General features: G+C 40.5%; 1 protein-coding gene and 1 long non-coding RNA gene across 4 annotated transcripts in view; one reads left to right on the top strand and one right to left on the bottom strand.

Moving 5' to 3' along the window:
- LOC111864052 overlaps positions 1-27,594 on the bottom strand; it is a 102,168-nt gene that overhangs the window by 13,756 nt on the left and 60,818 nt on the right. For all 3 annotated transcript variants that reach the window (XM_023851008.2, XM_023851006.2, XM_023851007.2), the window contains exons 8-15: positions 23,018-23,285; positions 20,967-21,187; positions 19,025-19,180; positions 16,543-16,744; positions 14,524-14,652; positions 12,073-12,146; positions 11,076-11,120; positions 7,090-7,214 (exon numbers count right to left, since the gene is read on the bottom strand). In XM_023851008.2, the coding sequence (XP_023706776.1) occupies positions 7,090-7,214; positions 11,076-11,120; positions 12,073-12,146; positions 14,524-14,652; positions 16,543-16,744; positions 19,025-19,180; positions 20,967-21,187; positions 23,018-23,285 (1,220 nt within the window). The remainder of the gene's footprint in view (positions 1-7,089; positions 7,215-11,075; positions 11,121-12,072; positions 12,147-14,523; positions 14,653-16,542; positions 16,745-19,024; positions 19,181-20,966; positions 21,188-23,017; positions 23,286-27,594) is intronic.
- LOC111864053 overlaps positions 1-27,594 on the top strand; it is a 206,899-nt gene that overhangs the window by 152,022 nt on the left and 27,283 nt on the right. The window lies entirely within an intron of this gene.

The following is a 27,594-nucleotide window of genomic DNA, read 5'->3' as shown; positions in this document are numbered from 1 at the left end:
TTTCCACATGTTTAAATTACAATTATTCATCACATAGTCTCGTAATAATTTCCACAAACTTTCCCAGCCCCCAGTGGACTGTTGTGTAACAAATTATTGAACCTCCTCTATCGCTGGAAACAGGAACTTTCTCGAAAAGCTAAGTTCTTAACTTACGACATTAAGCCTCTATACTATGGTGTCATGACTAAATTGTTGAGTGGTTTTGAGTGCCTTCCATTATTTCTAGCAAAATTATGACTTATATGGGTTGTCAGGTTCTTAAGGTCTAAACATGGCACTTGTATGTATTAGGGCTGGGCCACAATCCGGTCCCTGTACCGCCACCTTCACTGATCTATTGTGCTTCCCCTTTAATTAACCCCTTATCAATCCTACACTTTGAACAAAACGCAAGACTTCATTTATGGGGCCGTCATAGTAGTCACTTGGTTCCATAAAGAACTGGCCCAGGTGACGAAAGCTTAAATAAGCTATGACCTCACAATACATAGGATATGTGTGGCTAATTCGTCTTCTTTCAGGCACCTTTCACAAGATGGATCGTCTGTCAGTCCCAGTTTGAAAAGGCGTCCTTTTAGGTGGAAGTTTCCTGTGAACAGTCCTACTATCCATCTGAAACAACATGACACTTAATTTCTCCTGAGATGTGACGTTTGTAGTTGGATAGATAATTACAAATGTTTTGGAAGATCCTGCCGCATCCATCTCCTGAAAAAAAGAGCGCATTCTCAAATATGGAGGCAGTAGATTCTCTTGGAAACCTGCTAAATCTTTACCTTACCACGCAGTGTCGCATCACAGACAACAGTAACCTACGATTCCTATATTATTAACTGTTTTTCATGTGATTTATCTGTGAAAAGATATTTGTTAGATTCGTGTCTAAATGTTGTATTCTCTGTTTAGGTCAATACAGTATGTACTAACCAAGAAAAATTCTTGTTCAAACGTAGAAAATTTAGAAGAAAATTATCCGCGTGATGATTTCATCGTTCTGTTTTATTTCGCTGAAAGCAGGGCTGTTTATTCGTTCCAGTCCCTACAGGAACAGTAATCAGTTCTTTGAATTTACCACTGCTAAAACATAAATTACTGAAACATTCGTCTCCGGGTTTTGATATATAGAGGAAACAGTTTGCCAGCTGTTTTTTCTCATGATGTTAGTCACTTGCAAATGTTTTATACACCAGCCATAAAGACAGCCATGTCTGCGAGGACTGTGTGTACGAATAGCAGTAAAATTGCGGTAAAGAAAATTTTGAAGGATATGCTTCCTCTTTTTCTAAATGCCTTGAGTAATTTTTCTAGTCTCATTCCGAAACAAAATTTGTGCTCTGAAAATGGTGTATATTTATAGATGTGACATATGTCGTTACTACACAAAGTATTAATATCTATTCTTATACTTCACACGTGCTGATAACTCATCAATCGTATAATCGCTTTCACTGATCGCCCAAATATCAACACACCACCTGCATATGCTAAATGTTTTCTTGTTTTGTCACAAATTGCTTCATTAGAATCAGTTTCAATTTATTGCTTTATTCAAAATATTATGAAACAGAACTGGAAAATTCACTGCCTTGTCTAAGGCCCCTTATCACCTTAAACTTGTTTCCAGTTATCCATGAATTTTAACCTGCATTTCTAGTCTACGGCAGTCATTTTCACTTGATGAACAAATTTATTAGGCACACAAAATTTCCTTAAAATGTGGCATAGATTTTCTCTATTCACCGTATTAAAAGCTTGCATAAAATTAATGAATAATCGATATAAATTAGTTCCAAATGCAGAGGCATATTGTCATTCTGAATGGAAACAGGTGATCAGTGATTATACATTCTCTTATAAACTCACGTTGGCAATCTTCTAAATTTTTTCTTTTACGAAGAACCAAGCGTTTATATAATATTGGAGTCAAATTTTCATAACTTACATTTAATAATGATATTATTCTATAGGTACTACAATGTAATTTATTATATTCTCCATAAATCTGGGGATATAATTTCCGTGCATATTTCTTTAAGCATAATTTCTCTTAATCATTCTATTTCCATTAATATACATCTACTTTTACAATTCCAGACTCCCATATTTGATTAATTCATAATTAATATTTTTACTGGTGGTTTATAATTTTTAAATCCTCATAGCAACAAGAATCCAATCCCTTGTGTGTACTTCAGTACATAATTCAGGCCAGGGATACTACATTTTTTCCTTTATCTGTGTTTCACAATATCTTTCCCGTCTGTCAACACTGTGGAACTGTCACAAGAACGGCCCTCCTGTCAACGAGAAGAAAACACTCACCAAGATTTCTCTCTGGTAGCATGGTTTAAAACATGAGTTTTCTCTCAAACACTGGGATTATGGTTTAATATCTCAATAGAGGCAGTAACATATTGTGACATGTTGACCCCTACCTCCCCAGCTGCACGTAGCTGTAACGTAACGCTTGCGTAACAGGCGAGTAATCACCCCGCGTCATGGTAGCTATGCAACGCGCGGTGACGTCACGAGCGGAGCCGAAGAGAGCCGAGCGGAGCCGAATATAGCCGAGCCCCCGTAACCTGGTAACTATTCAATGCGAGTCAACAGCGCTGACGTAACAGGATGACGTGGCACTCATTACGCAACAAGCAAGCACTGCAGCTATATAAGTGAGCTGCACAGCGGCTGCGAGTTCAGTTGTACTGTGACAGTCAGTGAGTCCAGGAGCTACCTACGAGTCAGTCCTCGAGCTACGTTAATTCCGAGTTAGCCAGCAACCAGTCAGTTGTATTGTGGCATTTGGAGTGTAATATTTGTGATACTGCAGATAGTAGTAATCGTAAATCTGTAATTTGGGTGATTGTGAGAGCGAATGTGAAATAAAATTCGCGATATAAAATACGGCGTGAAGTTATTTGTCGCGATATACGCCCGATACGCGACAATATGTTCACGCGTGTCTTGTGTTGTCTAGTTTTAGTAATGGCCTACAAATGAGGCTACTCTCCTCCAAGGTGTATCGATACTAGACGAGTCTCCTCCTCCTCCTCCTCCATGGTTTTAAAGCTCTTTGGACCTTGGCCGCTTTTTCAGATTCTTAATCCTATACCCAGTCAGTAGGACACCTTGGACGGGGGATCAGCCCTTTCGCAAGGCCGTTACCTATACACAGGGCAACACAAAGAGAATGAACGCACATAGACATCTATTTCTCGAGTGGTATTCGAACCCACGACATCAGTGTTCCGAGCGGACGAAGACGGTTCATGTCTTAGACCGCCCGGCCACTGTGATCGGCCTAGACGACTGTACCTAAGGATTAATATAATAATTACACATATTTTTCTCAGCTGGATCAGACCAGAGGACTTAATGTATCAAAACTGAAAGTGAAAAATATTTTTCTGTTGGTTGTGTCAGTGAAAATTACCTCCGTCTAGTTCTGAAGTTAAGAATGATGGCGCTATACCTCCACGCTCCATACGTCTTTAGGGGATAACGCTTGATTAAATATGTACGTGGGTAAATTTACATTTACCAAACTACCACTGGAAGTTGTGCAGTACACATATTGAAAGCATCGCAAAGCAACACCCAACAACAACAACAACAACAACAACAACAACAACAACAACAACAACAGAAATGTTAACATCAGGCAATTGAATCGACCACTTACCTCGACTTACCTTCTTTAGAAGATAGTACAAATGAATCTTCTGTGAAGATTATTAAAATTGAATAGCTCCCATTTACTCGTGAGCAAGAATAAATACACAGACAATGTAACTAAAACAAAGCCGATCACAGTGGCCGCACGATCTAAAGTATAAACTATCTTCTCTCGCTTGAACGCTGAGTTCGAATCCCACTCTAGGGACGGAGGTCTGTGTCCGTTAATTCTGTGTTTATGCTGTTCTGTGTGTAGGTAGTTGCCTAGCGGCCACCTAATCCTCGTCCAAAGAGTCCTAGAGACTATGTATAGGATTATGAAATTTAAAAAATCGGCCAGGGCCCAACAAAGAACTGTTGAGCCACTGATTATTAAAAAGTGAACTAAAACGAAACACTTCTCATAGGTACTAAAGGCGACTACTTCTTGGCTGTCAGCCGGAAAAATATGGAGATGAGGTGAAAGGGAGGGGGAGGCAGGCAGAAACATGCCGTGAAGAATTCCATTTTCTGGGATGTGGCGCCGTGTAGATCTTGTGTGAACTGTCGTTCCTCCGAAACGTCAGTTCACACAAAATGTACAGCGCCACATCCTAGAAGACGGCATTCTTCGTAGTCATGTCTATGAAAACCCCAAATCTTACAAAGAAACGTACTACTAATTGTAAGGACTTCGTAAAATCATAGATGGAATGAAGTAAAAAAAGAGATTAGAGTGCGAAGAAGATGTAGCACATGAAAATTCAGGAGCCGGAAAAATAAAATCGTAGAGGTTGAAGCATTGATATCGTGGGAAATATAATAACAAACGATGAAGCCGAGACGTACGGACGGGAGACATGTTGAAGTACAACGAATAACGGGGGAATTTACGTATACTCCTATATGACATGTCTTACGCCTTCCAGAAAATTGTTCATGTCTGGCTTTCTGGGCCATTTCATCCCGTTGTTTAATCGGAGTTGCAATAGTGTTGTATCAGTGCACATATGTTGCTTCCAACATAGTTACCATTAGCGTTCATGTAAACAAATGGGTGCCCACTCACTCATGGTCTGTCTGTCACTATTAGCTTCCGCAGAGAAAAATAAAAACCGAATGCGACTTAAAATAACTTGGGCATTTTGTCAGTGCTTGAACAGAGTTAGGCGTTGTTAGCAGATCTACGCTTCAAGAAAACACAACAGTACGTTGACTTCTCTTTAGTTCTTCCGGATTTCTTATTACTCTCAGGAGTAGAAATTTACTGCACCTAGGGTTTATTTTAGCCTGTCGAAAGTTACGTAACTGATAAAATTAATTTCTTCCTAAATTGTTTTTCTAAACGAAAAGTAAAGATAACATAAGAAATTTAATGTAGGTACCAAGACAACATCTGTCTTTGCGGGTTTTGTGGCACGTTTTGTAACCGAATCTCCTAAGAATTCTTATTTAAATAATCAATGCACAATTCATTGTAAATACGTTCTCAGTTCCGTTGCGTTTGGCATAAGCAAGAAGTTTCGGGGGGTCACGCTTTCATGTTACTGGGTTTACACACCAACCGCTAGGCCGTGCCATAGCTCAGGCGGTTAGCAGCAGGCTTCCTACTGCGGCGGTCCGTCTTCAAACCAGGTCAGGTCATATGCGATTTGTGGTGGACATAGTGACACTAGGACGGGTTTTCTTCGAGTACTTCAGTTTCCCCTGCCAATTCTTATTCCACTGACTGCTCCACACTCATCATCTATCATCAGGGGCTGGTAAAATATGCCAGTTTTTGGGAGACGTGGCAAGTAGACTCAGTCTCACCCCACCCCAAGAAACTAAAAATACTACCACCCATTAAGACTGTGATCTCCAGAAATAAATAAAACTTTGTCGCTATCGATAGAGACCTTTCTAAGAAAATTGCCGCTTGATGGTGATAACATGAAGCGCAAGACAGGAATTTGGAATAGGCCCTATATTCCAAGACACGCTTCCCAAATGAAGAGGTTGGGGTATATTTGCCCTTGCAGTAGTTTCATTATACGAAATATGTACTTTTTTATATTACATAGTCTGTGAGGAAATAAATTGTTACAGCATACAAAGTCTAAAATAACCCACGCCGGTCCACGAACAATCACATAGCAAGATATAATTTCATGATCCCATTCAAATTGTAGCACACTGCGGACGCATAATGACCGATCACAGTGGCCGCATAATCTAAGGCATGAACTGTCTTCACCCGCTCAAACACTGGGGTCGTGAGTTCGAATTCCCCCTGTCTCCGTGTTCGTATTGTCATGTGCAGGTAGCGGCCTTGCGACGGCCTGACTTCCCGTCCAAGGAGTCCTACCTACTGCCTATAAGATTAAGAATCTGAAGTGAAACGAAACGTTTCACAGATCCGCTATTCTCCAGAGGTAGCAACAGGAGATATGATGATATGACGATAAGATGGATGAGTATGGAGCGGACGAAGGAGCAGAAGAGAAACAAGGGCAGGAAAAATGTGCATGTAGTTCATAATGACGCGACGGCCCAAAAATGTGAAATTACACATAAAATTATAATCTGAGGAACGTTTGCCATTGCTTCAACCACACTCCAATGTACTTCCTCGGCCCTCATCCAAGAGGAAGCCAGCAAGAAGCAGCAAGCTTACTGCTTATTTGGCTAATATTTTTACATTGAAGATGGAGACCGTGATTTCCTTCGAAACTTCTTTAAACTTCTACCACACTACATGACGTCACTCCCAGAATATAATGCTCTTCAAAAAGAGCTACGTTTATATTCAGACCTCTTCTTGTTATAATCCCCAAGTTATAGTTTACTTCAAACTAGTTAATTCTTGTTGCTTCCAATGGCTCCTAAATTTAGAGAAAAATGGCATGTTTGATATCATAGTTGTAATTTCAAAACCGAATTAAGGAATGTCTGTTTTGATAACTATAAACAGAGATAAGATAAGATAAGGCCTTAACAATTATTTTGCCGTCAATATATCTGTATGCTAATATTGCACAGTAGAGCAGTCAGTGGTAAAGGGCTTAATTGTTACAGATTTTCCGGTGATGACCATTGGTTGACTTGATTATGAGTCTTCAGTATCCAGTACTGCTGATTTAGTTGTTCTTACATAAATATAAAGCCGCGATCCCACCTGCGGTGATTTCCCCTCTAGCAGAAGCCAACCCTGCCATTGCTTCGGATTTGTTATTCGGGAATGTGTTGATTAGTTAATCAATGCATCATCCAGTGGACCCACATGTAGAGTCTCTTCTTCTCACAGAAGCCAATCCTGTCTTTGTTTCAGCTGTGTTATTCGGGAATTAGTTAATTAGTTAGTTTGGTTTGTTCCATTCTGGTCAGTCACACTAACAATATTATAATTAGTTAGTCATTGGATTATCCACAAGCTTGTCGCATTTGGCGCACCTGTAATGTTTCCCCCTCTCGCAGAAGCCAATCCTGGCGCTGCTCCAGGTCTCTGATTCGAGCCCTCAACTCGGCCACCAGTTCCTCCTGAGGGCCATCCAACGAGTCGCTTGCCACTTTCTCTCCTGGTGTGACACAGACATTTACGTGTATATTACTCGCTCAGTTTAACCTTATGATCCTCAGTGCAGCTATCGTAGAACAAAATATTATAATGTCTCGCACAAACCGTCGGCCAACCTAAGGGTTTTATTCCTTCAAGAAGGCGTCTTCAGAAAGGAAATACTGAGAAACAGATATTCAAGAAATGCGTCAGCCCTGCAGAAATACAGTGACAGCTAACAGAACGACATTTTATAACCAAAGACGTAAGGGTAAATGGAAAAAATAACAATAATTAAACAGCGATATATCGAATGTTATTTATACAGGACTCTGGGTATATTCCCACACTTTACCTCAAGTTAGCCAAAACCAGTAGCAAGAATAAATACATCTGCCTGAAACATGTTGAGAAATTATAGGTCACACTGGTATTTCGTAGGGTTTCCTATAGTAATTTCACATGAAAAGTGTAAACAATTAAAATTATACATATTGCACTCAATTTTATAATAAATATTAAAATCAAGCATAGAATTCTTAAAATTTAAATACTTATATACGAGAACATAGTTCCTATCACAGTGGCCGCCCGTTCTAAGACATGAAATTTCTTCGCCCGCTCAAAAACTTGGGTCGTGGGTTCGAATCCCATTTGAGGAATGCATGTATGTGTGCGCTTATCCTGTATTTGTGTTGTTCTGTGTGTAGGTAGTGACCTCGCGACGGTCTGATCCTCTGTCCAAGGAATCATATCGACTCTGTATAGATTAAGAAACTGAAAAAGGGGCCAAGCTCCACAAGGGCTGCAGAGCCATAGATAGATTCTCGTAACCCTCTTCTTTTCTACCTTAAGATGGAAACAACGCCTTAGCTGATACAAACCCTCTTCTCTAGTTTAAACGGAATCCCTCATTCTACCCCAACTCGAAACCCTCGGGTGATATGTTGGTTATGTTACGTCTTGGTTCCACCGGGTTACAGCAGGATTGGCGCGTAAGGCCTTGAAGTGTTAGTACAGCAGTCTGAGGATTACGCTGTTCCTGTGTAAACATGGGTCTCCGAGCCGCACGCACTGCCTCGTCGGGCAAGCGGAGTGGAAAAATAATTTGTTTTCAGTACACCCGTTCTTCTCTAGCTTGTCTCTTGAAATACCAACGTACTTATTTATAAAATTAACACGACGTCATGAAGACGTACGGGGAGTGGAGGTATAGCTCCACCTTTGTTGACTTAGGCACTTTATCATAAGAAAAGAGTCCCCGGAAATCATTGGACTGGAGGTTGGTGGGTTCCAAAGTCGGTCTGGATGCTGAGGAATGTAACAAAAATCTCTTACTCATGCCGGGAGTGGAACTCTGGCCTTCCAGCCCGTAGGCCGTCACTATACCGGCCGACTTTCCCAGCGTGGCGAATTTATTTACAGCATTTTGAAATTCGTATTTACTAACGCGTAAACTTACATAAACATCCTTTTTTATTATAAACAAATTTTTAAACCTTAAACAGTCATCAACAGGTAACGTAAGAAATCGGCCAAATTTTTTAATATGGGCTTATACTATATCAGTTTTGATAAAATAATAATGATTATCTCGAATCTCCGCTACTTTACAAGGACATGAGTGTAAAAATTGACAACATAAATGTCCTCCAACACCTGTGAGTTCATTTCATGTTTGTGCAGTTAGGTACTTGTTTCATCTGTCACCTCACGTGCTTGTGTTGTAATATACTCTTACTTTTCTGCGCATGTTTGTTCTTGACCAGTCCAAATTGAACGAGAACTTCACGCTGAAGTAAATTTCTTTCTGGTTGCTCGTAGTAGTCATCCCTGTGTCTTCTTTATCTGATCGATACTAAATGATGAGGTTAGGTAAAGTTGTTCCTGTGCTTAACTAATATAACACTACGTCATAAGGACTTATGCGGGAGTGAATGTATAGATCCACATTTTCTTAACCTCTGTACTAGCTGAAGGTGAGTGGTCAGCTTCACGCCTCTGCCGCTTTACCTCTGGGGAAAAGTCCCCTGTATACATTGGATAGGAGTCTGGGTGACCCACAGAACCGGTCTGGACAACTTGGAGAAGAGAAAATTTCTTGACCGTATCGGGACTCGAACTCTGACCCATGGTCGTCCAGACCGTAGCCAGTCGTTAATTCATGCATTAAATATTCGTCTTTGGGGAAAGAGCCTAAGTGCTGACATGGTGAAATATGTATCCTCGAAAACAAAGATCTGCTTAAAAAAATCATAATTGTGTTCTTCTTTAACAATAGATTTAACTTTGTGCTCTAATTTTTTTTCCATTGGCGCTAAAGCCCCAATTTGGGCCTAGGCCTACATCCATGAAACTCTCTGTTTCACTTCGGTTTTACTAGATCTAAGACATACGGTAGGACTCCTTGGGCGGGTGATCAGCTCGTCGCAAGGCTTCTACCTGTACACAAACACAGAAAAACGCACACAGACATCCATGCCCTGAGTGGGATTCGAACCCACGATCTCGGCTTCCGAGCGAGCGAAAACAGTGCATGCCTTAGACCGCTCGGCTACCGTGACCGGCTTTGTGCTCTAATAGCAGCTATAATTTGTCCACACTTCATTCTTTCTGAATGTTAAGCCCATTCCTGTCTATAGGCTAATTGATTGATGTCCCTTCTGAAGAATATAATCGTACAAGCAGACCTAGGACTGTGCGAGGCATGGTGCCTCGTTTAATCCAGTTCCATTTAACTGTATTTTTCTGACTGAACAGAAACTCGCTTAAACTGAATTTACTAATTACCCATTACTTACATAATTGTTTCTATGTTGGCCTCATTCATACCATTTCTATTTTCAACAGAATTTTTGTTGAATTGGTGCGCGAAATATCAGAAATATACCTTTAAATAAAAATCAGATAAATTTTTCTTGGGCAAAAATTTATATATACTCAAGACTAAATAAAAAATCACACATATTTATTGGATTTTTAAGTTTTTATTGAAATAATGTTGTTTATTTCTCAGTCTAACTTAGGAAAGCACACGGACAGAGAACTATAGGCCCTTTCCCATTGTTCAGATGCGAAAGCTCCAACTTTTATTACTAGTTTTCCATTTCTTTCTCTCTCTCTCTCATTTTCTCTCTCTCTCTCTCTCTGAGACCCACACAGCCATTTGTAACATTTCGTGTTATGGTTATTAACAGAATCTCATAATTCGATAACAATTTCAACAATAACTGGAAGGGAGAAGATTCATTCCGTCGCGAAATCGAAAATGGCGTACCTAAATGTGTTAATCCACATTTTTGGATTATCGCAATGAGTCACATCTTCCCTAACTCAATATAATTTTATATAATATTGTCTCGGAGAGTTGTGCCCAAATGTTATGAATTATTGTCGTTCATCCGGGAAATAAACCAGAACAGAAGGAAAGGGCGTTTAAAAGAAAGCCCAAATACCGTAATACTTCGAATATAAGACGCCCTCGAATTTAAGACGCATCCAATTTTTGAATGTGGGTTTTAGAAAAAATGAGAAAGAGGCACATCACTCGAATTTCAGACGTACCTTAATTTTTCAACGGGTAAAAAAATGTGTATAATGTGCGTCCTATATTCTCAGCAATACGGTATACACAGATCTCCTTCGATATGTTATAATAAAGGTTATAGCTTTAACTATTGAGGTTTAGTACAATTATTGACTTTTTATTAATTATTCATTGTCATATTTTTATTTAATAATAAGTCTTGGAGTCTGGACTCGGTCTCAGAACGGTTGTCATTAAATTGTAAATAAAACAGGGCGATGGATAATATCCAAAAAGTCAATAATTCCATTAATATACCATCTTCACGAACTTGTATACTTTATTGACTTTAATTACCTTCACTGTGAACATGTAGATCAGTTTCCTCGCGTCTGAGCCTTTCTGTAACAAAAGGAAAGAATATGAACTGTTGTGTGTTGCCTATGTAACGCGATAAATAAATACACGCTGGTCTCGGATTTCGCTAAGACGTTTATTGGACAGTCTCTTCCACACTCGCAAGTATAATTATTCGCAACTTCACTATCATAATTTTTTTAATTCGCTTAGAGGGGGTTGGAGTCCAACGGGGTCCACTCGGCAAGGAGGCAACTGATTGGCCTATTTTATTTGTTCCGGGTGATTATGATGATGGAGAATTTGGTGGAATGAACATTGGCAGGGGAAACCGAAGTACTCGGAGATAACCCCACCCAGCGCCACTTTGTCCACCACAAATCCCACTTGACCAGACCCGGGATCGAACCCGGGCCGCCGCGGTGGGAAGCCAGCAACTAACCGCTTGAGCCATGGCGCGGCCTGCACTATCACAGTTACTGGTACCTCTGATCTTGGTGAAGTCTTCTGTCTTTCGCCGGATGCGAGCTGGCTTCTGCTCTAGTCAGAGCTACACTAAAAACTGACTGGTCTCTTCGAAGCTGAACTTTTATAACGTGCATTAGGACTGACTAGAGAACATCGTGTTCAAAGGTTCCGTTTTATCCGCTGGTAGTATTCGTTTCCGTGGATATCCTTCCATTTCCGGGGAACCTATTTATTGTTTGGACGATTCCTATGCAGCGGTCTGCTGGTATTGCGTTTCCACTGAAGTATACATTCTTATCACAGCCGTTGCCTATCAATGGGCGTCTTATGGTCCTACTTTTTGGCGGCACACCACCATACGTATATAGTTTTTTGTAATAAACATTGGTTTTATGTCTCACATCACTCTAGTATAAATTTACATAGAAAACTGACGAGTATTCTAGTAAGACGAAGAATATATAATGTTGTTATTCGTCGATGTAAATTTTATTTAAGCATTTTATTTCAAGCAATGTGTAATACTTACGTAATTCCTGTTTGTGTGTTTTGGCAACATCATCAATCTTTCCTTCCAAATTCTCAATCTCGCTTTCCAGTTTCCTGGAAATTAAGCAAACTTATATAATATATATAATTACTTCCAGCACTTACGGTCACTGTGAGGTTAATGAACAAAAGTTTGATTTCAGGTGTAGAAATTTACAATATTGTGTCCCTAGGTAATATTTATTTCTTCTCTAAGATTCAAATATGGTAAAAATAGTTTTTTCGTGTGCTTCCACAAATCTTCTGTTATTTTTTTGTCATTTTAAATGTACCTACTCGATTTAAACAGCCTTAATAACTGACACAAGAGTTAATATTCAATTGCTAAAAATTATTAAGGCATTGGAAGTGAAATATGACAAATAAAAAATACACACTAATGTAAACTCATATCATGGCGCTAGTCTCGACCTTGTGTTCTATGAATAAGTCAGACTGTTCCAGAAAAACAACCACAAAATTTTTAATAACCTCCCATCCAGTCAGTTCTGTCAGATTATAACAATAATAAATTACTTGTACGAGTATAAAATATAATTAGATTCCTTCTGATATGTATAAATGGTTCCAGTTCTTCTAAATCATCGGATACCCTCTACCAATTTGAAACATATATTTCAGTTCACTGTGTTGTAATGTAGAGCGGGGAAAGACTGAGTCACCTTCAACTGCGACATAAATTTGTACCACAGAACCACGATGTAAGTGTAGAAACATGTGAGAAAATGTTCAAGTAATTGATCTTGGTGTAATTTCGGTGATTTACTTAATTACATGAGCAATTAATGTCATTATAGCCGGGCAGAAAAAGTGACATTATTAACTATGAAGTATTCCTTCATAATCTTCAACAATAAAAATATTTACATTCAAGATAAAATGCATACAATAACCTTCAGAGTTGTAAGTAAGGAAAGTATATTCAAGGCAGAAGTCATAACATACACGTATACCACCTTCCTCGGTTTCTGATGGAATACAAGTGTAGAAAATCAGGGTGTTCAGATGTCTATCTAATATTAGCAAAAGTACAAGCGTTGGCTTTCTTTCCTCCCCACTTTTATCTTCCTTTATTTCTAATCATGCTTGTATTGCCCGCCCTTGTCTTAAGGAAAAAATAGCTAACTTGCTTTCTTCTGGAGTAACATCCAACCCGAAGCATTGAAAAGGCCCGTCCCTTTCAGGAATGAAGCACGCCTGCTCTCTAGGTATATATGTAAATACAAGGCCTCATATTAATGTGGCATATTTGCTCAAAGCAAGAACTGTGAAGGCAGAGAAACAGCCGTTGTAAGGTAACGCCTGCACGGAACAATAGAGGAGGTGATGCGAGATGTGGCGCGTACAGCCGTTGTTATGGAACAATTGAGTAAACGCGTTTCCGCGTATAAAAATGTATGGAACAGTAGGATATATGTGTTCTCTGAGCGGTCCGTGCCGAGGTTTATAAAAAGGACTACAAAAGTCGTTTATGTCAGTTAAGTTTCGAGGCGCAAGCCTGCCAGGATATGAGCTTGGGAGCAGAGGGATTCAGAGAGTCACCGAAGTCGGCAGTTGGCAGAATAATTGAGAAGAAATATCAATGAAGGAATTACGCTGTGCAAAGACGACTTCATAGTGTGCTGCAGTTACAGTGAGACTGTTAGGAATCCGTTGCCAGGATATGACTAGTGAAAACTAAAGACACTACTGTGTGTAACAGTGAACTGTAAAGTGTAGAAATAGCGATAGGATTGTAATTAATTCTAGTTACGAGATGAGTGTATAAGGGTCAATAAATACCAAAATACCAAATAAATCCAAAACCCGTCTATAATTCACGCACACCGCCTACACGTGACAAACTGGTGTCAGTAGATAGATAAATCTGGACTGCAGAATCTCGGACAGTGCCTTCGGTGCCGCATAATTCATGTATAATTTCCTTGTGCTAATGATTTCCTGCAAATAAATGAGTTATTAGTTCGATGAGAATTTTTCTTAAAGAGAAGAGAAGAGGCCAAGTGCGAAGTACTGCCTTTCTTCTTTGTTTGAAACCATCAGCACTTAACACCTCAACGCTGCGGAAGGTGAGCCCTTCCTAAAGGAATAAGGAGTGTTTGAATCCGAAGGTTCGTAACAGAGGACAGCCCTGTAAAGTCTGTCTTGTTTGCTCAATGGCTTATTTAATTTTACTTTTGCAAGTACAAGGGGCAGAATTGTTATGAACTTTGAGAGTAGATGGATTATGAAAGAAGTGATCTTTGTTGCTCTCAGGTACTATCACAACATAATTTGCCTGATTGAGTAATCATGTACTCACACACACACACACATTTTATAGGAAGAGCTGCGTCGTCAACCGAGAAAACCCGTCACACGAAGCATAAATGGTAACTTATACATAGCGAGGGATGTCGTCACGTATTGTTACGATCAAGAAAACACCAACCTGCAAATGTCCTCCTTCAGTTTCAGCTTGTTTAGGAGGTTTATATTCTCCTCCAGTAGCTTGTAACTGGATTCCGTGCGGACGGAGTCATTCCTTTGCACCATATTGGCAGAGTCACGTTCGCTGTCGCTGGAACATAAATGCAGCACTTCACCCTCTGTTGCAGCCGAACTTACCACCCCTATCAAGAAAACTCACCCTTACACATATTCCTTAAAACTGAGTTCTCCATACCCAAATTTAACATTACAATATTCTCTCACATTATTTCTGGCCGTTTTCCATAAGAATTCTAACCAAAATTCTAATCCTATTTATTGGTTTCCAATCCTAGATATACGTATGTTCAACTCATCAGTAAAAGATTTTGATATAAAATTATTAACGTTCACATTACACAATATCTAAAATCCTTCTTTACTTCACCTATCTTGAACTAAATATTTTAATTTGACCTTTTCCAATTGTCCGTAACTGTGATAACACCTCACAGCAAAATAAAAGATGGGCAAAATAAAGATAGAATTCTCTTCGAACCTCAGTTTTCATTGTTTTGTAATGCAGAATGTTTAAGAAACTGGAATATTTCCGTTAATAAAGTAACGGGCTATAGAATAAACAACCGAGGTTTGATACCCAAAAGGAGCAAGAAAATTACTTCGATCTTATTCAAACAGACTGTAAAAACCACTCAGCTTCCTGTAAAATGGATGCCAGGGGATCGTTTCTCGAAAGCAAGTTGACTAAATAGGGAAAACTAATAGCTGTCAAAAACGTACCAAGGAAAGCATGAACGTATATTTTCTGCAAACTTCTACAGAGTAATTACCTCCCGTTTGCCTACCTCTCCCCCCCCCCAAAAAACTCAAAACAGCTGACGCTTGTGCAGGGACATTCGTTGCGTCTACAGACTTCATCTCTCTGCGCCCCCAGCTTTCTGTTGGTGAAATGTGCAGTGTACGTAGGTCGAGGAAGTAGACGACTGACGCTAACCCCTACTACTAGGGTATAGCGTAGAGATTTATAAATAGGGTTCCATGAACATTAGGGTGCTTTCTGTACCACATACCTGCCGTGTTAGTTCTTTCCCTCACACCAATATACACGTAGTGAAGAGATTAAGATGTCGGTTTCCGTTAAAGACGTATTTTGTGAAGAATGCCGTCTTCTGGGATGTAGTGCAGTGTAGATCTTGTATGAAGCGACGTTTCGGAGGAACGTATCGCCTCCATCTTCAGGGTAGAAGAAAAAATATATAAGAATCTGCAAGCAAAGAGACCGTGAGAACCGGTAAAAGCAGACTTACGTTCCTCCGAAACGTCGCTTCATACAAGATCTACACTGCACTACATCCCAGAAGACGGCATTCTTCATAGTCAGCACCGTGAAAACCTCAAATCTTACATTTAATTTGTGATTTGAATTCTGTAAGCCTACTTAGCGTTGTAAGATTTGAGGCTTTCACGGCGGTGACTATGAAGAAAGCAGTCTTCTGGGATTTGGCACCGTGTATATGTGGTGTTAACCGACGTTTCGGAGGAACGTATCGCCTCCATCTTCAGGGTAGAAGAAAAAATATATAAGAATCTGCAAGCAAAGAGACCGTGAGAACCGGTAAAAGCAGACTTACGTTCCTCCGAAACGTCGGTTAACACCACATACACACGGTGCCAAATCCCAGAAGAGTGCTTTCTTCTACTTAGCGTTGTTAAGCGAATGCCATATTGATTCGTATGTCCACATTTATAACTGAGAATGATGTCAATTGAAATATATAAAAGCACATAGAACTCAGGTGAAAATTCTGAGTACCTGTATCTCAAAATGAAGCACTCTTGTTCATACGTATATCAGCGGCTATCGTTAGTATGGGTTACTGTCGTTGTAGTCATGATCAGAACTTGCAAATGAAACACTAAATCGGCTTAGATTTTTCGATACTTTCGAGACTTTTAATAGACTTTCAGCTTTTCATATTATTTTCTCAGTCATATTAATCCTTCCTTGGGATTTACAGACCTTCCGCTAGAATCTATGAGTCTTGTCACTTCTTCGGGAGCATAACAATAAACTGGTGTTTGACTCAGGACCACTGGAGTAACCGGTAGAGGAGCTGCTGTTTCCTCAATGACATCTTCCACATCGACGATGACGGCCGCCGGTTCGTCGTCTTCTGGACCATCGGTAGTCCTCAGACGTGGTTCAGAAGCCGCGCGCGAATCTGAAAGAAAACGATACAGCCATTAGAACTTACAAAAAATTAATTTTATGTCACATAAAAGGTCAAGTTGTCCCTATGCTTAATCAGTTGAGCACTACACCGTGAAGGTATACAAGGGAGTGGATGTATATATTTACATTTTCTTGACCTCGGCGCTATGTGGGGGTGAGTGGTCAACTTCACGCCCCGACTGCTTTACCCCCAGAGAAACAGGCCCCGGTACCTACTGGATAGGAGGTTGTGTGGACCAAAGGGCCGATCTGGACGAAGTGGAGAAGAGAAAATTCTTGACCCTACCGGGACTCGAACTCCGACCACTCAGTCGGAGAAAGCAACTACAACAAATCTGTGGTTTATAGTTTCGCCGTCTATGAAAGTTTCATTTATATTGGCTCTCATTTGTATATTGTTGAATCTGGGGTTCTCACAGCGGTGGCTATGAAGAGCTCTGTCTTCTGGGATATAGCGCTGTGTAGGATCCGAGCTTCTCACAGCGGTGGCTATGAAGAGCTCTGTCTTCTGGGATATAGCGCTGTGTAGGATCTGAGGTTCTCACAGCGGTGGTTATGAAGAATTCTGTCTTCTGGGATATAGCGCTGTGTAGGATCTGAGGTTCTCACAGCGGTGGTTATGAAGAGTTCTGTCTTCTGGGACAAAAAACTGTATAATACGTTGAAAGTTAACCCATGTTCTGGGGGAAAATGTCGCCAGCATCTTCAGGGTCGAAGAATAAGCCGAGCAAGATATCAGCAAAGAAACAGATAGAAAATAGAGCTCTTGTGTAAACTTCGCAAGGAACATTGATCCGTGGCAGTAGTTGGTTAAGTGAAGTAAAGTAAAGTACAAGTATCCCTGTAATAGGCCGTGGAGGCCCATAGGGTTGTGAGATGTTGAGGTTCCCATATTTTCTAGACGATCTTCTCATAGATGGCGGCAAGTTTGTCAGCTCTACGCGCCGGCCACCCTTTACCCCAAGAATATTCCTGGGACTCATTTCTGTTAGAGGCGGAGTTGACCCCATGACCATAGTGCAACTGGAAGGATTAGGTCAATTGAAAAAATCCAGTGACCTCATTGGCACTTGAACCCACGACCTTCAGGCTTGTAGCATAGTGCCTCAAACAACTACGTTACCGCGTGCGGCAGTAGTTGGTTACTTCACTAAAATACAAACGCTAACAGATTACAGTAAAAAATAATATTACGTTACACCAACATAACATAGATATAAATGTTGTTATATGAAACAATTATTTTAGAACAGGCAGTTGGTAACTCACGAGGACTTCAAGATGGAGTAAATTCTGCACTCAGGTAAAGAGTAGTATGAATATCCATTACATTGAGTCCTTTTGACCACTGAAAAGCACAACAGAACGCTGCTCTGCTCCTGAAGCACGATTGCCATTTTGACTACTAAAACCAACATCTTAATATGAGCATGCGCGTCTGCTACCTAGACTGTCATGAAGCTGGACTGTGCTCCTACCTAGCGATACACATAGAAACCTATTACATCAATTACAGCCGTTCTTTTCCATTTGCTATTGCTACCCAATACCTATACTTTTTAATCCTTTTCACTTATCTTTTCCAAGTTACACTGATACTACACGTCCTACACCTATGTTGTATTCCATTTGGCCACAAGATCATAATTTAATCTACGTAAAAACATTTACAAGAACAATCTTGTAAACACTGGCCAATGTACAGCTACAGCAACAAGCAAATAATGGGTGTACTAGATGCCTGAGGATGATCTCTAATTCAAAAGATGTACTAAACAAATATATAATTATTTATTATTATATATTGTGTCGACGAAAATCCTCGCAATTGTATAATAACGCGACTTCACGCTTTATTGAAACATTTCGAAAGTTAGTCTATTCGGAGCACTGTTGTATCACCACTCTCCCTTATCTCAGGGCTCAGGACATAGGTCCACCTTTCTTACCGCTTCTCATTATCGTCCCTGCCTACTCGCCTAGACCCTAGACCAAAAGATATGTTGAAATAATCAAACAAGTTGCATTTTCCAGATAATATTATGACCAGGATTCGGCCCTCTTTCAGAGTGACAGGATAAAAAAATAGAGATCAGATCATTTTACATATTCCAGGAGAAATGGACTCTCAAATTACTCAGTACTATTACAGAAGCTTAATAATGACTTACATGAACTAGGTCGTCATTTATAAGCACTGAGTTCAATTTCCTGGCAGTTTATTTGAAACTTGTGGGCAGATCATTTCTCTTCCATAATCTTGACGTACCTTCTAGGTTTGACGCTTCAGTTTGTTCCAACACCTCGACGTCATTAAGGGACAGACTCGACGTTCCAACGTTCGTTGCTACAGTTCCGAGGTTTGTAACGCTGCTTGCAGACTTGGAGCGTGGCAGGAGGCCGCCCTCCACATTATCCGAACCACCTGCAACACGAATATTCTATGCAAATTTGTCAGTCTCCCTTTCTCTTTGCACATTTCAACTAGCGAACAAAATATGAAGTTTAGCAAAATCGAAGGCATATGTACAATACAGGGAACCCACGGGGCATAACACCGATTTTTTCCGCCATTCAAAATCAGGACTAAGAATGCCTGGAGCTGTATATCCACAGGTCACAGCGCAGTGCTTCTACACCACGTCTTTCTTTAAGGATACATACTCGTATAAGTTAGGAATAAAGTGTTTAAGTTTTCACCTGGCACAAATAAAACCACTGTAGCTCAAGGAATAAGTCCCCATAGCTCAAGCGGTAAGTCGCTGGCTTCCCACCGCGGCTGCCCGGGTTCGATCCCGGGTCTGGTCAAGTGGGATTTGTCGTGGACAAAGTGGCACTGGGGCGGGTTTTCTCCGAGTACTTCGGTTTCCCCTGCCAATCTTCATTCCACCAATTGCTCCACAATCACCCTCACCTATCATCTGGGGCTGGTACAATAGGCCAGAAGTGGCCGCAGTACAAGGGACTTAGTCCCACCCCACTAGCCATAAAAGAAATTCTCCTTCTTCCCACTGCGATGGTTCGGATTCGATCTAAGGTCATGTTATATAAGGTATGTGATAGGCAACGTGGAACTGGGGCGGATTTTCTTGTAGTATTTCGGTTTCCCTACCCACTTCTCATTCCAGCGACTGCCCCGTCCTCATCAGTTATCCGGGTCTGGTACAATGAGTCCACTAGTGGCCCACGTACTGAATGCACTCAGTCTCACTCTGTCTCACGAACCAACGTCTCTGCAGTGTGTGTTAGTGGTGCAGACGTCTCTGAACATGGCTACATCTTCCTAATTCGGGGGACAGAACAAGGCACTAGAACGTCTGACTCTTACATGTGTGATATTGAATCACCTAACAAACAATTTGTTCTTTATTGAGAATTCTATAACGCACAGTACGTGTCTGTCCGTCTCCAGATTCAATCACGGCTATTCATACTATATGTGCTAATTGACCGATGTAAGTGGAAGGCCGTACCAACATCATTTCGAATGTCACAAAATTTTCGTTATTTAGGTTTATTTTAATTGCCTGTCAGCAACATCAGGTGCTAAATTGTGAGGGGAAACAATAACTACGTTCAATTTAAGATGCTGATATTGCGTATAGTGTAAAATTTGTTAATATTACGATACACGTACAAGTTAGATTTTATGGACGTAATAAAATATTGTTATAACACTCGAAAGGTTTCAGTTGTTGGCGATAACTATTAAATTTCTGTTACATAAGAAGTGATATTTCTGACAATGTGTTCTTTAGAAAAATATACCAGTAATATTAACAGTGTTGAAGCCTGCAAGATGTAGCCTACTTCTTCGGAACCCTCATATACAAGTAGTTCTTGCTTAGTTCTGTAACCGCAATGTATTAAGAATAATTACAAGACGTCTGTCTGGCCATGTTTTAGGCTTAATTTCTACTAAATATTTGCTACGACTATGACTGATTTATGCATATTATTAATATTCCAACTTTCTTCCTATCAAATACTCCATTTGGTACTGTTTTATGATTTATGTAAGATTTTAGGTTTTCACGGCGATGACTATGAAGAATGGCGTCTTCTTGGATGTGAGGCCGTGTAGATATTGTATAAACCGACGTTTTTGACAAATGTATCGCCCCCATCGTCAGGATAGTGTTCCTATCCCTCAGTTTAGTAAAATTCACTAATGTCCTGTACATTACAATCGAGCGCTGGTAGTACTTTACCATGACTGGGGGAACTCCCGTCACTGGACGGTCGGTAACCAGGATCCAGGAGTGCAAACGTGGAAGCCTCCGGTCCTATTCCTCTGGCCTTCTCCCATTCGTACAGTCGTCGCGTGAACTTCTCAGAAATGCCTTGGAATCTGAAGAACCCAGTCGATGTTTGTATAAGGACCTCCTGCTCCCTTTGTCCTGACCCCATAGCACGCCTCATCTTCTCTAGCCTGCAGTAAAATAACAGTAATTAGTAGAATATGGGAATTACGAATTTTTTTCACTGGCTCTAGAGCCCCTTTGGGCCCTGACCTCTGATTTTTCAGCTTCGTGATTATTTTACAGATGGTAGGACTCCTTGGGCCGGTAACAGTAGCCGAGCGGTCTAAGGCATGTACTGTCTTCGCTCGCTTGGAAACCGGGATCGTGGGTTCGAATCCCACTAAGGGCATGGATGTTTAGTTTGTGTGTGTGCGTTTTTCTGTGTTTGTGTACAGGTATAGGCCTTGCGACGAGCTGATCACCCGCCCAAGGAGTCCTACCGATTGTGTAAGATCTAGAAAAACCGAAGAGAACGGAGAAGTTCATGGAAGTAGGCCTAGGCCCATCGGGCCTGTAGTGTCAACAAAAAAGGACTCTTTGGATGAGTGATCAGCTCGTCGCAAGGCCTCTACCTGAACACAGGACAACACAAAATGCAGTCAATATTATATTTAAGCATCCTGTTGCACTCTATACGATATATGATATAAACTCCGTCCTAAGTGCAACAATTTATTGTAGGTCTTTCGTCTTGCTTTCTTCTACACCACATGTTTCGGCCGCAAATGGCCATCATCAAGTGTATACACTCACGTAGCTCTTACACTGCACTTAATTTAAAATTTAAGAACACAGGTCTTCCCAATTGTTCCCTTCGTCGTTGCTAACAGAATCTACTTCGCTGATATTTATCTGATTCTTACATTATCTTTGTTACCTACACACGTAAATTTTGACTTTCTTGAACTGGCACTTATCTTCAGTTCCAATTTTAAAAAATTTCTTTAATTTTTTTTTTTCCAAATTTTAAAATTTTAAAATTTAAAATTCTCAGGGTTACCCGCCCTATGTCTATAGTGCTGCAGCGGCTACTTCTTGTTTTCAGCACTGTACAGGTGTTATTCTGTGTAGGCTCCCTGTATGCGTGCCGCTGCTTATCTTTACTACGTAGTTGGTTGCAGCTCCTGTCTGGTATCCGGAAAAAGCATGCTACATAATACAGCTAGTAGAAAGGGACCTGATTTTTCATTCAGTAATTTCATTACTTTGCTGATTTCGGCTAATCTAATTCCTAGATTGTAGTAATTCTCGCTCTATCTGCTTATTTACGCAAAAAATAGAAATTTTGATGTTATAAGCGCTTTCTTCAAGATAAATTTTACATCAACTTAACAAGTTAAAATATCACGAAACCTTAAATACATATTTTTTAAATTTGTGCAACGTTTAAAATATTGAAATACAGTTCAGTATTATTAATACTTCGACCTAAGAAATATGAGGCAGTAGGTGGTCGGACAGGACTGCTTACTTAGGAGCTTCGTAAGTTGTACTCTTCGCCAGATATAATTAGAATAATCAAGTCAAGGAGAATGAGATGGGCAGGGCAGGTAGTATGCATGGGTTAAACGGGAATGCATATAGAATTTTAGCGAGAAATTCAGAAGGAAAGATACCATTAGGAAGATCTAAACGTATGTGGGAAGATAATATTAAAATATGTCTTACAAAATAGGATTTGGTGTATAGACTGGATTGATATTGTTCAGGTTAGGGACAACTGGAAGGCTCTTGTGAAGAAGGTAATGAACATTCTGTTTCCGTAAAATGTTGGGGAATTCTTTAGTAGATGAGCGACTAGCTGCTTCCCTCAAACATCCTAGACTGTTCACTTACGCTGCATCTACTTTTCACTTCTTGAGGCAAATTCATCCACCCTCAATATAAGAATGCCTTGTCACGTGTTGACCAGGACAAGAAGAGAAAGTTGCAAAAAAGAAATTCCTTTAGCTGCTTACCTTGCCTCTCTCTCCAGGTACTTTTCCCGCTCCCTCTCCAATCTTTGCTTCTCTCTCTCGATCTTGTGCAGTTCCTTCTCCAGCCACTGCAGCTCCTTCTCCTTTTGGCTCTTGCCCTTGTGATGTACTTTGCTTCCTATGCTTCCACTCTTCATGCTGATATTCCCACTTACTTCGTATTTCTCCTTTGCGGAACCAGGAACTTCTGCGACGTTCACAGAACCCTTGCTGATTCCGATCGGCTTCTTGCTCCATCCTTTGGAATTGCCTAGAAAATATACCCATAATTCAAATAAATATCAAAGAGACAGTGCTTTATTTATTTCCGCCATCTTGTTCTCTTTCATGTGAGGTCCAATCTTTCAATACTGGGCGATATACGGCCAGTGTTACGCCTTCTTTCTTCTAAAGAATTCTGATAATTGTACATTACACGTAATATTACTAGCGGTTGAAAACCCGGTTCTGTTTTCATTTTATATGACAAGTTAAGCAAACACCTACACAGTTGAGCGAATTAGAAACCCCCTTGTCATAGCGACTGATTTTTTTACAATATAATACTACAGAAAATATTATTTTTCTGAATACATTGACTATTTTGTTATCGTTATCAAACGAAAGAGTAACCGCATAATTGCATGGTTATCATGTATACTATTTTATATAAGGTAAAGGTAAAGCTATCCTTGTAACACGCCATGAAGGCCCATAGGGTTGTAGGACGTGGAGGCTCCCATATTTTCTCTAGACAATCTGCTCGCAGATGGCGGTAAGGTTGTCAGCCTCATGCGCCAGTCCCCTTTACCCCCCAGGAAGATTCCTTGTACTCATTTCTGTTAGAAACTGAGTCGAACCCAGGGCTATAGTGCGGCTGGAAGGATGAAGTAAATTGAAAAATGCACCTCATCGGAACTCGAATCCGTGATCTTCAGGCTGGTAGCATAGTTCCTCAATCAATTATGCTACCGCGTTTTACAGAAAATTACTCTAAAATATACCGCGTGCTTTTGAAAATCTATAAGACCACAATATTTAAATTTCCTATAATAACGATGCCAAACTTAATCTCTCCACAGAAATTCGTACGGTCTCCATGTTAGCGTTATTAATAAACTTATAACAGTTGAAGAGCACGAAGGTGATTGGCCTCAGTAAATTCGTGATCAGTTAGTTCAGAGGATGCTTGAGAATACAGACACGCCATATCATAAACAATTTTTTGCTATAAAATAAAATAAACAGGAAACTGAAAATTTAATGTTCGAAAAATTTAAGGACAAGGTTAAAGGAAACTGAATAGACAATATAACTTTAAGAGCATGTAGTGATGGGGCTATTAAAATTAAATAATCAATGTGACAGAACGTTCAGTGGTTATTGTAACTATTTTACTGCATCTACAAAATGGAAGAATCTTTTGTATAGAGCAATAGTAGGAGGGAACCCAGCAAGATGACTTAAGCGGTAACTCTTCTGACATATATTCAGGAGGTCCCTGGTTGGATTCTAGGCCGAGAAATCGGCTGTCCCGAAAAATTATTTTAATCGTTTTCTTCAGATCCTCTAAGGAAATGGTGAAATAACAGCTGAAATCAGGCCACGGGTCTCTCCATCCACACTATTTCCAATTTCCTGATCGTCCTACAGTTCGAAGCTTCACAAGCTATAAGCCTGAAGTGCTGGGAGCATCGTCAAGTAGACCATAGTTGCTACTTTTCCCACCACAAATCTCACATGAACTGAGCTGGGCTCGAACCCGGGCCGCCGAGGTGGAAAGCCGGCGAATAACCGCCTGAGCTATGTCACGGCCTAATATTTTCCAAATGCCTTCTTACTAAATTGGGTGAATTAGTAAAGCTTCTGACTTTTATTCGGGAGTTGACTGGTTCGAATTTCGGCAGGGGCATTTTCTATTCTGATAGATATTCTCCATGGTTTCCATCAGTCCCTCCAGAAAAAACACGGTTATAGCGTTTGAAATTAAGCTACAATAGCGTCCTTCCACATCCCTGCCATCTCGGTATTCAGCAGGTTTCGACTCTGTAGTCTAAGCTATTGACGGTGTCATTAAAGAAACCATAAATGAGAAAGAATGCAAGGTACTGCCTACTTCGTGACGCCATGTCCGTTCATTGCATAGCCTGTGTAAATTATTCACTCACTAATAATTAAAAGAATATTAGTTCACTGTATATATTACTTAGATCTCTAAATAAATAAGGAATATCTTAAATAAGTACATCGCCTACAGCAACATATGTATATATTTAAATTTCGTCACATGTCATAATACTGAAAAATGCTTCGCGATAATATGTAGATCTTAATGAGACCTACCATTAATATCAGAACCATGTTTACGCGATCGGACTTACTTAATGTTAAATTAATGTTTATATCGAGCAGATATTAACTAAAAAGAATTCAATGGACTTCATTTAATTTAACTCTCCCATATCTCATTTTTATTTAATTAAACTTGGAATCAGAGCACTTATTCGCTGTAAAAGTGTGTACTGAGTTCACATCAGGATTCCAGCAGAGCCCTGCCTTGACATTATTTCCCGCCAACAGTGTGGGTTTTTTTAATTCGCTTAGTGGGGGGTGGAGTCCAGCTGGGTCCACTCGGCACGGCGGCCACTGATTGGCCTATTGTACCTGCCCTGGGTGATTATGATGATGGAGAATTTGGTGGAATGAAGATTGGCAGGGGAACCGAAGTACTCGGAGAAAATCCGCCCCAGCGCCACTTTGTCCACCACAAATCCCACTAGACCAGACACCTGGATCGAACCCGGGACGCCGCGGTGGGAAGCCAGCGACTAACCGCTTGAGCTACGGCGAGGCCTCAACAGTGTGGTACTTCCGCAGTTCGGCGCACTGACTGGCAAATCAGATACGTTATTTTAGGTAAATTTCTAAGACAAACTAATTATTCCTTCTTCCCCTCACAGGGCCAATATATCCGCTGATGCAAAGGAAATGAGTCCTAAAATCTTGGGTTAATAAGATAGCGAGTGTGGTAGAGACAATGCTGAGTGCTGGCATGCAACCAAGTCTCGTTGTGAACGTCCTGAAATACGTGTAGCATTCTCGAGATTCACATAGTGAGGACAATCCAAAGTGTTCTTATTGTGGCTTCAAGATGGGGACTCAATACCAGACAACGGGCCAAAGGAATATCGGCCCACACGCCAAATTCTTAGTATGTAAAATGTTATCCGAAAATAAGTCATGGCCGTTTCTTTCCCAGAACGACCTCAAGATATTTCCTTTAATAAAATACAGTGCCCGCTTCCTCCTTTCCCCCTACCATTCGAATATTTACGTTTCTCAGATGTCTGTTACTAAGACAGCAGAGCCCCGTAACATTAGTGTGTGCACGTATGTGGAAGTGGCTGGAAGAATTAATGAGTGATTGTATTAATGAGGAAGTAGGTGAGTGACTGCACTAATGGATGAGTGGCTGGGCGGTGAGAGTTTCGGTGGGAGAGGAGCTACTAAATGTACACCAACCGCGGCGGTCCGGGTTCGATCCCGGGTCTGGGAAAGTGGGATTTGTGATGGAGAAAGTGGCGCTGGGGCAGGTTTTCTCCGAGAACTTCGGTTTCCCCTACCAATCTTCATTCCACAAATTGCTCCACAATCACCCTCACCAATCATCTGGGGCTGATACAATAGGCCAGAAGTGGCCGCAGTACAGGGGGCTTAGTCCCACCCCACTAAAAATAAAAAAATAAAAAGTGTACCGTTTCGTAAGCAACTGGGTGGGTGAGTGGCTGTGGGGTGGATAAGTGGGTAATTAAGGAAGTAAGTAAATTGACTAGGTGGACAAGAGGGTGTGGGTATGTGGGTGGGTGAGTGCATTGATGGGTGAGTCTATGATACTAATTACTTTACTATATACTCACTCATCTACAAAGACACACAATGTAGGAATCAACGTGTATTGTCTAAGTATTAAACTGTGAAACATATCAAGCAACAGTCAGCCTACCAGCATTCAATGACATGGATAGACTCTGCTTCTTTAAGACGAGTATATAACTACCAGATCCCTAGAGAGAGGCCAAACATAAAAGTTTATAATTCCAGATGTCCCTTATGGTAGCAAGGTACCCAAATTAACATTCACGCCGGTTATTTAGCTTCTCCTAACACCGACACTGAATTTTTATTAGATTCTGTGAAAGAGACATAAAGAATAACGTCCATCCATGGCCCTTTATAAAACCGTTTCTGTATTAAACTTGCATATATTTATAGCTGTGTTAACATGTATGGTATTCAAACAGACAATTGAAAATATGCCAGCAGTGTGGAGCTAGTTCTGTGTAGACCAGCTGGCCAGATGAATATTTGCAGAGAAGGTTTCTCATACTCTGAGAGAGTAAAATATGGTCGCGAGTACTAAGGGACTCGCACCAGAGAAAGACTGCGCTGGCAAGGGCCAGCAGCGTATACAAAAGACAGACCCGTCCTCTCGTCAGAGATGGCGCCCCACAGAAACCAACCCGTAACAGTCAAACAGTAATAAATATCTGATCATGAGCTCCAGATGGGGTTCGGCACCA

This window comes from Cryptotermes secundus, unplaced genomic scaffold (assembly GCF_002891405.2).
Source record: "Cryptotermes secundus unplaced genomic scaffold, Csec_1.0 scaffold655, whole genome shotgun sequence".
NCBI classification, from domain to species: Eukaryota; Metazoa; Arthropoda; class Insecta; order Blattodea; family Kalotermitidae; genus Cryptotermes; species Cryptotermes secundus.
The sequence above is the reverse complement of the archived record's forward strand: the minus strand, read 5'-3'. Positions and strand labels throughout refer to the sequence as shown.